At 33.3% G+C, this 10,574-nt stretch overlaps 3 protein-coding genes across 5 annotated transcripts; all 3 read right to left on the bottom strand.

The window, feature by feature from the left end:
• Positions 1-524: 524 nt before the first annotated feature.
• On the bottom strand, positions 525-3,329 carry LOC100877208 (Cyclin-dependent kinase 1). 2 transcript variants are annotated; one of them, XM_076540169.1, is made up of 6 exons: positions 3,183-3,292; positions 2,967-3,079; positions 2,124-2,243; positions 1,927-2,053; positions 1,486-1,581; positions 525-1,411 (listed from the first exon to the last, which is right to left on the bottom strand). In XM_076540169.1, exons 3-6 carry the CDS (start codon positions 2,241-2,243, stop codon positions 942-944), a joined length of 813 nt encoding a protein of 270 aa, XP_076396284.1. In that variant the 5' UTR covers positions 2,967-3,079; positions 3,183-3,292; the 3' UTR covers positions 525-941. The 2 variants fall into 2 exon arrangements, with proteins under 2 accessions (XP_076396284.1, XP_003703508.2); XM_003703460.3 differs by lacking the exon at positions 2,967-3,079 and having other exon boundaries at positions 3,183-3,329.
• A 314-nt stretch (positions 3,330-3,643) lies between these two features.
• Cdk1 (Cyclin-dependent kinase 1) lies at positions 3,644-6,197 on the bottom strand. The gene is made up of 5 exons (XM_076540167.1): positions 5,971-6,197; positions 5,331-5,626; positions 4,911-5,230; positions 4,576-4,841; positions 3,644-3,862 (listed from the first exon to the last, which is right to left on the bottom strand). Exons 1-4 carry the CDS (start codon positions 6,005-6,007, stop codon positions 4,598-4,600), a joined length of 897 nt encoding a protein of 298 aa, XP_076396282.1. The 5' UTR covers positions 6,008-6,197; the 3' UTR covers positions 3,644-3,862; positions 4,576-4,597.
• Positions 6,198-6,644: 447 nt separating this feature from the next.
• LOC100877322 (uncharacterized) lies at positions 6,645-10,467 on the bottom strand. 2 transcript variants are annotated; one of them, XM_003703461.3, is made up of 5 exons: positions 10,281-10,467; positions 9,702-9,782; positions 8,322-8,434; positions 7,443-8,130; positions 6,645-7,370 (listed from the first exon to the last, which is right to left on the bottom strand). In XM_003703461.3, exons 1-5 carry the CDS (start codon positions 10,341-10,343, stop codon positions 7,074-7,076), a joined length of 1,242 nt encoding a protein of 413 aa, XP_003703509.1. In that variant the 5' UTR covers positions 10,344-10,467; the 3' UTR covers positions 6,645-7,073. The 2 variants fall into 2 exon arrangements, with proteins under 2 accessions (XP_003703509.1, XP_076396281.1); XM_076540166.1 differs by lacking the exon at positions 10,281-10,467 and adding an exon at positions 10,051-10,243.
• Between the last annotated feature and the right edge of the window lie 107 nt (positions 10,468-10,574).

Here is a 10,574-nt window from a genome sequence, read left to right as displayed (position 1 = left end):
TATATCTCAGAATTTCGGAAAAGTCCCTAGTTTTCGAGAAAATCGAAATTTTAGTTTTTCGTAGTTCCGCCGCTCGCCGCTAGATGGCGCCACCTGTACCGTTTTGGACCGAATTCGACAAAAATTGATTTTCTGGCTTTATTAGGCATCAAAACGCATCAAACCCTAATAGAAATTTGTTTCTAAATGCCTCAGGAACCATACTACGTCGTCAAAGTGCCGAAATATTCATTTTTTTATTTTCCTTATATTCGTGTTCGAACCCTCACTTTTTAGGATCAGTTTTTTCGGTGATTATTCGTTCGTGGCAAGTCCGATTAAAATTTTTTTTTTCTATGTCCATCTGGATGTACATACGCATGTGCATGCAAAATTTGACGAGAATTGGTTGAGTGGTGCAAAAGAAAAACGCGGACAAAGAAGTTGCAAAGTCAGGTATAAGAGCTTCGCTCGCCTTCGGCTCGCTCGCTCAATAATTAAGTTATTTTATACTTTTTGAAAGGAAGGAAAAGAAAGAGAACAAATTTTGTTATTGTTATCTTATATTTACATATATTTTCTTATAAATTCTACAGTATACATATAACATTGCAAAGAGATTCTCTCCCATTCAGTTCCAAGACTAGTCATTTCCTACCATTACAATTCTAATTTATTAATATACGTCAAAGAAGAAGTTCACACAGTTCTCAGAATTTTAATTTCGTTCTAACAGTCGCCTCTCTTAACAATATACATTTTATTCATCAGATATTCTTTCATTTCCACCTTCTTAACAATTCATTATCATCATCATAATCCAGAATACAAATGTGAATTAATTTAAAAAATTCGTCAACCTTAAAATAACTATCTAAAAGGAATATGTTCTCGGTGGTAAAATATTTGCAATAGGACATGGTCCATCAGTACCAGATCAGCTAAAACATTTATCTTAATGTTTAAGGGATCCATTCGACCTCGTTCGTCTCATAATCCTTGTTAATGGCGGCTCTCGTGTTCTCTTCCGGCTTAGTGGTACTTTTCTCCTCGCTTCCAGCTAGTTTATGGTATACTTTGCTTCCCGCACTGGCGACCCATTGAACACCATCTCCCAGTTTCTCGCCAGCTTTACGAACTGCGTTGCCGAAATTCTCAGCGGTAAATGTATTGGGGTCAATATTGATGTCCAACGTGTTATTGCCCCGTGGACAACCGGTTTGAGAGATAATGCTCAAGTCGAAAGGATCCACTCCGTAGTAGCTCAATCTCTCGCGTATTTTGTCTACGTAACTCTTGTCCAGTTCACGACGTCTGGAGAGGATCGTAGCGCTTTGACGATGGGCGAACGCCAGTTTCTGGCAAGTGAAGATGCCCGCGTAGTTTTCATAGTCCGTCAGGAATACTACATGGGATGCAGATCCAGCTATACCTGCGAATGAAATATATGAGTCAATTAGTATTCCCAAAAGTTATTTAAATGAGAAATAGTAGGTGGATACTTACTAAGAGGAAAATGTACTTGCATTCGAGCGGCTGTACTCGGATCCAAAACAGTCAATTTGCCGGTATAATGGTACTCGTGCTTCAATGGCGTTAGACCTGCGTATAGAGACATCACTTCATTATGGATAATTCATCCCACTTGCCAGACAGTTATCCTATTGACATGCTTTTATGAGTCCCGGATGGGATCCAACATTCCCCTCTTTCATTAATTCAAAAGCTACCGCCATATGTACGGGGTGTTCCACAAATTCTTTAACTGAAGATATGTTGCTGAATAGTTACAGTTCTATTGAGATAATTACAGAGCTCTGACTTCCAAATACCCAACATTTTCAAATTTTGACATAGATAAAACTGAAGGACCTGCCCTATATTTTATACTGGCCATAGACTTTCTTTTAATTATTTTTCATGCTGTACATGAAATTTATGTTTTACCCAATACTGGATGATCAGAATCCTGCGTTATAATATATTCGCCGGGCTCCTCGCCACGAGTGTAATTGTAAGTGATGCACTTGCTGGCAGTCGTCGTCTTCTGGATCACGTACCATATTCCTAAAAACTGGAATTTCAATGAAATTTCATTAAAAGTGAAATTATGTACCAAGTCAGATAAATTTGGTTGTACTCACTTTGTTCATTTGGAAGCCTTGCATTGGTTCCACAATGGGACAAGCGCCCATGTGATAAGTGTGTGCTTTTGCAAAAATAAAGCATCCTGCTAGGAACACCAAACAATACAGCATCTTCATCTAAAACAAAAATACAATTTACATTACAACTAGAAAAATATAAAATTCTAATTACCTAGAAATGACAAATGTAAACTGACAAACTACAGAATACTAAGATGAGTAATTCTATATTTATAATTCTTTATCTTTCTGTTTATAAATTATGAATGGAGATAGCGATTTACGAAGCAGTTTTATAGCTTTTCTGTTAACAACGTAATATTTGCATAGTAAAAAAGTATGTCTTGAAAGTAAATTTTTTTTACAAGTAGTTTAATCAATAGCATGAATCACCCTTGTCTGAAACAAAGAATCCTTTATGTACGTTTACAAAACGTTGTTCAGCTTCAGAAGAAACGGAGACATTTTAATGCAAGATTAAGATCAAGTTTGGTGATCTCTGTAGCCAGATTTATCGAGAAATACTCAGATTTCTCGTATTTAACATGGACAACGAGCGAACGGTGTACTTTGTGTCTCTGAGCCGCTAATTAACGCAGGGGAAGAAGAAAGAGCCACTCAGGCTCGAATGTACAAGCAAGATACATTTATGCAACGAAATAATGAGCCGAGAGCTCGACTTTGTTTAGTCGAGATCTCCCGCACACGGAACTAAAAAGTTTCTTTCATAAACTGCTAACGAAAAAATAAGCTTAACATCTATTCACGCAGGTAGTTTAATCCTATTCGTTTTAAAATATTCTACACTGAATATGGGAATTATTTTGCTGCATAAATCACCTTTAAAAAGGCTGATGAATGAATAATTTTGAATTCCGAAATTCCAAAGTTTTGAAATTCTTCACTCTTGAAGTTTGAAATCCTATAATTTCAACATTCTGAAGTCCTTAGGTCTAAAATTTTATGTTAAAAAATTATCAGTTAATGAGGAATGAATAATTGACGACGTAAAACTGGATGAAGAAAACCAGTTTGATATTCAATTTTCATACTCACCGTGAAGTGATGTTGTCAGTCTCTTAACTGGTACTGTAAACAGTGGATTCAATGGAGAAGGATTTTATGAGACATACCCCACTCTGAATCCAATTATAGGTCACGCACGCTTTGAATGGACTACGTGCGGTGATCCAACATGTTCTCCTCAAAAATTAAAAGAAATTCTTTACTTATGTACAAAATAATTTTCTGTGTTGCACTATAATTAGAATATTGATTCTTTTGTTACAATGATAATTTATTTTAAGTTCTCCAATTTTATTCTTCCATTATAATTGCACTTCATTCTGTACACAAATAAAAACAAATAAATAAACATCATTTTTTATGAATATTGTTTATTAAAATATGAAACATTATAAACCGTGATATCGTGATATGTTACAATACTGAATTTTTTAATTATTCTAATAATACCTTGTTAGCCGTGCAGTATGTGAAACGCATTATTTTCTAAATTTTGTACAAGTATTTTCACTAAAACTATTTCTTGTGTTTTTTTGAAAGATGCGGGTACCACACAATGTCGTTACATCGCTGTACATGAGTCATCCATAAGTGAATCAAGTTGATCATTCTGAGAATCGCTGTAATACCACGTACGGTTTCGTTTCTTTTCGTTTCTCCGTAGTAATGTAACTTAATTTACACGTTACAAGATAAAAGACGACGTCACACTGCGGAAAAACAGCGGTACAAATGTGTACTGTCTAATGTTATTAAAGTCCTAGTGAAAGTACTGAACTTTTAAATGATATCATCGTTTATTTGATAATAAAAATACAAAAGATATATATATTTTAGTAAGCGTGTGAATTTTTCAATGATATGTACACATGGCAGTAACGGTGTAGCCAAAGCTGAATTATTAATATTTCCAAATATGCTGCCTTTGTCAAAAACGCAGCTCTAATAATACATTATAAATAATAAAAATATAATTTTTTTTATTTCATCCGTAGCAAGACAACTAAAGATATTTATAATTTCACATTTTGATTTAAATTGGTATATCATAACCATAAAGAGTAAGTTAAACTAAATACTAAGGAGTACATAATATTGTTATACTACCTTATTCATCAATTTGCTTTTTTTATGTTGCAAAGATAAATTGCTGAAGTATCCATCTACTACAGCACATTTTTTGCTCAAACATGTTAGTGTAAGTTTTATAACATAGTTCAGTTAACAAACTTTATATGTAATGTCAAAATTAAATATCATTACAATATGCAACTTTCTAACATGAAATGAGTAATGTCATAAAAGAGAAACTTAAATGAGTTCTTACATATAAATAAATTAGTTTTCTGATACACACTAAGACATACTCTCTATATGTTCACACAATTAAAACGCCACAAGTTTCTGAGAAACATACATTTACCATTTTCAGTAGTTTTTTCACTTTATGCTGGCGGTAATTTCGAGGTATCTAAATCATTAAAATAAGGATGTTTTAAAGCGGCTCGTGCTGATATTCTGTGTACTGGATCATAGACAAGCATTGCTTGCAAAAGATCAAGCCCATCTGTATCTAATGTTTTAACTTGTGATTCCAAATTATTAGTAATCCAATTTGGAAAGGTGGCCTTATAATCAGATAACTGTGACACACCAGGCCATATTTCTTCAGTGGGTGTCCTTAGTATCCTACAATACATACTCATTACCACTATGTACTTTTATTTTTCCTACAATAATACATTGTACAGTTCATACCGAAATATTCTGAATAATTGATCAATTTCACTATCTCCTTGAAATAGTGGTTTCTTTGTTGCCATTTCTGCAAATATGCAACCTATACTCCAGATATCAATAGCGCACGAATATCTACTGGCACCAAGAAGGATTTCTGGAGCTCTATACCACAAAGTAACTACTTCATGTGTATAGACCCTGACTGGGATACCAAAAGCTCTGCCAAGACCAAAATCAGCTACTTTTATCACCCCTGATTTATCAATCAATAAATTTTGAGGTTTCAAATCACGATGCAAGATTCTTCGTTTATGACAGAAAAGAATAGCACTTGTGATCTAAAATTAAATCAAATGCAATTTATAATAAATCTCTGCAAATTATTATGAATACATAAACCTTCATAGTGTAATTACATGTATTATTATATTTCCAAACCTGATATAAGTAAGATTTAACCATTTTTGGTTCCATTAATTTGCCACTCTCTAAACTATCCATATATTTTTTTAAATCCATAGTGAGATACTCAAAAATAAGATACAATCTAGTTTCTTCCATTAATACATCCATCAGCCTAACAATATTTGGATGTGGTAGTTCTTTAAGCAATGAAATCTCACGAATTGCTGTTGATGGCATACCTTCTTCATCGCTTTCTAAACGAATCTTTTTCATAGCTACAATTTCTCCTGTTTTCTTATGCTTTCCTTTATACACCACTCCATAAGTACCTGTGAAAACTTCAAACTATAATACTATTCCTTTACATTTGTTATTATGCATAGACCAATATTAACAATGATATCTTTCAACATAATGAAAAATTCCATTTACAATCATAAGCGCTTAGTTTCAATCTACCACTTCTGAAATACTTTTCTAATAACCTCCATTGAAAAAAAGAAAAATTTAAATTCTTCTATTAACTAACATAAGTTAAAGATTAACTGATCAACCCTAACTAAAATAGAATCAAAAGGTTCTAGAACTACGAGCAACTGATCGCAAAAAATATGACCAAATGGATATTAATTAGAGAAATATAATTTGCAAAGTATTATCCAACATCATTCACCTTCGCCGATCTTCTCAATCTTCACGAAATTCTCCATATTAACTACACGTCGTAAAAACTACCTTAGTCAATATTTTCTTTGAAACAGTAGCAATCAATTTTGTCTGTAAATAATAAAACTTTACAAGTGTTTCTCAAACTTTTCTAATGTGCTAACAAGTAACGATCAAATTCAAACATCGGCACGCCATATTGATAAACACGTTTGAAAGTTCAGTGTTCGGATCATTCCGTGAGCAGTCGGCCTTGGCTTGACCAATCCAAATACCGGAACAAACACCGGAACACAGATGATGTTTATCAGCCCGCGTTTTTTTTCTTTCTGACGTAAAAATCATATTTTTAAGTAATAAAACAAACCTTAACATATTGTTAGAAATAATAGTTCAAGACTCAGTTAATGAAATCAATTTTTGTAAACTTATTTGATCCATCTGTCTAACGCATCATAAAATATGATATAAGTTCAAATTAACGCGGGAAACATTTAATTGAATAACCAATACGGGACGAAAAGCGGATGTTCATTGTGACTATCAAACTCATATTTAATTATTTATATTTAAAAAAAAATCCATAGCATTTTTAAAATAAGTTAATTCTATCGTGAAAGGGGTAAAAATATTTTATAATTCGTTTGAGAACATTTATTTAAGAAAAAAAAATATCATTCGTATGAGAGTATCTTCTATGTATTTTTACATACAACGTATAGATACAAAGAAATTATTATTGTAAATGATACTTTGTAAAGCATGTTCTTAGCATAAAAAGATACTTCGTCTCCTTTACTTTTTCCATGAACAGAAATCGATCGAAGATAATCATCGTCAAGCCGAAAGCACAGAGCCTTTTCCATAGTCTTAATAAATTTATTTTTAATGTTTACAATATAATTACATAACTTTAACAAGATCTTTCGGATCCCCTCGATTCATAAGCTTAGCGATTAACTTCTAGTTACTATTGATAACGACTTTGAAACAAAAACTCCGTTTTGCGATCGACCTGACAAGATCACAAAAACAATGGACAGAAATGGTATTATGCCTGTGCTGGCGATTATTAATCATAAATTCTTCTTCGATAATTCTCATAGTATTTTATCGTGGAAATTGGTAACCACCAGTTGCATAACCAAGACCAACTCCACGCTGTGTGTGCGTAGTAGCACGTGCAACTTCATACTGTTGTTCCATATTATTAAACATCTCTTCTTGCTTCTTTAAAATGTCTGGTTTCGCACCTGCAGTAGGAGTAGTGGGCAAATCGTCTTTAATCCCCATTAATCTTTTAAATTTTGCCGTTACTTTTCCATCTTGGTCATGGGTGAACGTCGTTCCCACCCACGTATTTGCAGTTGAAGCTGCCGTGGATGTTTTACCTTCATCTTGTTTTGACTATGAACAAGAATTTGATAATAAACGCAATTTATACAAATCTAACTATATGAGTATGAAAAAAGTTCTTACCTTGTTTGCCCACAGAAGTTTTCTCTTTTGTATTTGTTCTGCGTACTTTCCTTGTGTAGCCGTAGCCAAAGGATTGTAATAATTTTGTTCGTTCTGAACATTCGGTGTCGCGGTATCTCCTTCTGGAGCTTTCAATTCGATTCCTAATTTTTCCAATTGAGCTAATTTATTTCTACCTTTTTCTTCTCTGTAACTCATCGTTCTGAAAGGCGGTAACGCACGGTCTCGAGACCTCGATCTTGATCGTGTACGATCTTTTTCTTTATGGTAACTGGAACGGTCATCACGGTATCGATCTTTCGATCTATCATCCCTAGAGTGTCGACGATCTCGATCCCGGTCTCGGTCTCTGTCTCTACGCCTATCTCTGTCGTTTCTGTCGCGATTACGATCCCTCCTATCATCACGATAATGATGGTCTTTATCGTTCTTTTCTTTCTCATCATTTTTCTCGTCCCTGCTGGATCCTAGGGAACTCTTTTCCTTCTTCTTATCGTCATCGCGAGATTTCCTGTCATCGTCTCGACTTCTTTTTACATCTCTGTCTCTATGACTACTTTCCCGTTGCCTTCTATCATCGTACGATGATCGCCGTCCCTTGTCATTCGTATGTCTGTTACGGTCAGATCTATCTCCTCGTTTATGTTCATCTTTTGTGTTTGCTGTATGATTTTCATGATCAGATCGCCTGTAAAACGATTACGTTCTGCAGGATATACCACACAGATTCGTATTATTATTCTGCATGTAAGGGAGATATTATTGGTAAGTATTGTTACAAGTTTCTCTTATAAAATTCAGAGAAAAAAGAATATTCTGAACAAAGTGAACGTTGTTTATACTTCAAAGGAGTGTAAGCTTATAAACAAACCAGCTTACCTCTGGTCTGAGGGGGAAGGTAATGCATGGGATGAATCTGTTTTTGATTGTGTCGTCGGACTATTTGCTCTTTCACTACTGGATTCCCTGGATGAATTGTTGTTGTTGCTTTCCTAAAGAAAGAAAAACGGTTCACGTTATTACAGGCTTTACACACGTTTCATAAAATGAAACATAAATCTTAATTTAAATTGTTGGAACTATATTATGAATTATAGATATCTTTTTTAGTACCCTCAATTTAGCAAAAATCAATTTTTCACCCACTGTGATTTTGCACCTTCTAATTATAATAAATGTATGTACATTTTAAAATTAAAATGTTTATAATAAAATGGTTTATAAAATTTCAGTGTATGTAGAAATTGAGTTTTGCAACATTTGTAATTACCAGATAAAAATGATTAAATCCTAATATTTGATATATATAAGAAGAACATTCTTAATGCTAATAATTTTTACAAAGATAAACTTGGTATTCTCACATCCTTGGTTGTACTTGATACAAAAGGTTTGTAATGCAGAAATTTGTATTCACTGCAAATTTCGTTCTAGATCTTTTTTCCAGTTAATATCCAGTAGATAAATAGAATTAAAGAGAAGTAGAAATATGAGGGCCCTTCATATTTATCTGCTTTAGCAGTTAGTTATATTACCGGAATATGTTTGTACATGTGGTTTCTTGGATGGTTGATTTTTTGTTAGTGTTACCTTCTTCCAGCTTCCTCTACTCACCTCTGTCTTCTTAATAGGACTTGGGGTAGTCTTGAAAGACCCTCACACAGCATAGACCTTGCCGAGGTGCGTAGATATTGTATCATGTATTACCAACAGAGCTACGTGTTAATATTTTCTCACGAAATGGCACTATTCCCATTTACTTATTATTTAAATTTTAAATATTTCAATCTCTACCCCTCATTGCTTCTGTCACGCGACAATTCAGGCTTTAGGGTCATGTCATATTTTGATAATACTATAATAATGTATTAAAATATAAAATAAAAAAAGCAGGAATGTATTGCATCATAGTGATGTAACATAAATAATACAATAATGCATACATTAAAAATTATATTATCATTGTTTCATGTACATTATGTTACAACTATGTTATATGGATGCATTAACAACCTGTAGATTTGAATAATGAATATGGAATAAGTGCAATCAATGTGCTACTGTGAAATTATATTTTACTTATGCAATATGGACATGACCTCTAAAAACCAAATATTAAATCTTCTTTTACATATTAAATATGTGACCCTACATGTACATACAGCCCCCATAAAGTCACCACATCTTCCTAGTAATCGTTGTAACCTTTCATACTTAATGCTATAAACAAGCAATTGCAAACATTCAATTTCACTGTACCTCACTCATATCCATTTGTACTGGGTCATAATTAGCATCGCTGGCCCTTTTGTCGGTGTCACTGTGCATCCCATACGGTACCTTTGAAATATAATTTGAGGATAAAACTTTAAATCATCAATTTCTCATAAATAAAGTACTATCATTAAATACTTGCTATTAATATTACACTGATACAAATGTTAAATGTTTAAATTGCTTACGACTTAGAATGTTATTTAAAATATAAGATTAGCATTAAGTTGATAATTTTAAGAAATCAATTATAAATTCGAGTACACAATAAATAATAACATTTATGTATTAATTAAAAGTACATTTGTTTTATAAATTAATATAAGTCTGGTACCTAGTAGACATTCAAAATTATAAATAATTCAATCAATTACTAAGATAATGTACTTAATACAAAATAATTAATGAACGAAAAACTATTCAATGACAAAAATCTATCCCAGTGGCCATGTCGAATGTGTACATTAAAATATTTCTCGGGCGTCATGGTTGCTAAAGTGAAAATGGGTCATTGGCAAGATGGTTCTGAGTATCTGAATAATGAGCAGCGAACATCGTACCCACCTTAGAATCTTCCGAATTATTACTATTGTCCCCGTCACTAGCGTAATTCGCTAAAGAATCCATAATGGCGTAAAAACGAGGAACAAACTGTCTGAAATTGTTACGACTATCGTGGCGCGTCGATCTTAGGTTGCCTTGCGCAGAAACGCCATTGGTTCACAATATTTATCGTAGCGCTTCCATCGAGTATAGTTAGCAAACCGGAAGTGGCAAAAAAGAGATACAGGAAATGCAATATGAGCGGCAAATTTTGGCGCGTTTATGATAATCTTATTATGTATACTTTAATAAATT

Source organism: Megachile rotundata, chromosome 15 (genome assembly GCF_050947335.1).
Source record: "Megachile rotundata isolate GNS110a chromosome 15, iyMegRotu1, whole genome shotgun sequence".
NCBI classification, from domain to species: Eukaryota; Metazoa; Arthropoda; class Insecta; order Hymenoptera; family Megachilidae; genus Megachile; species Megachile rotundata.
This window is presented reverse-complemented; position numbering and strand designations above follow the sequence as displayed.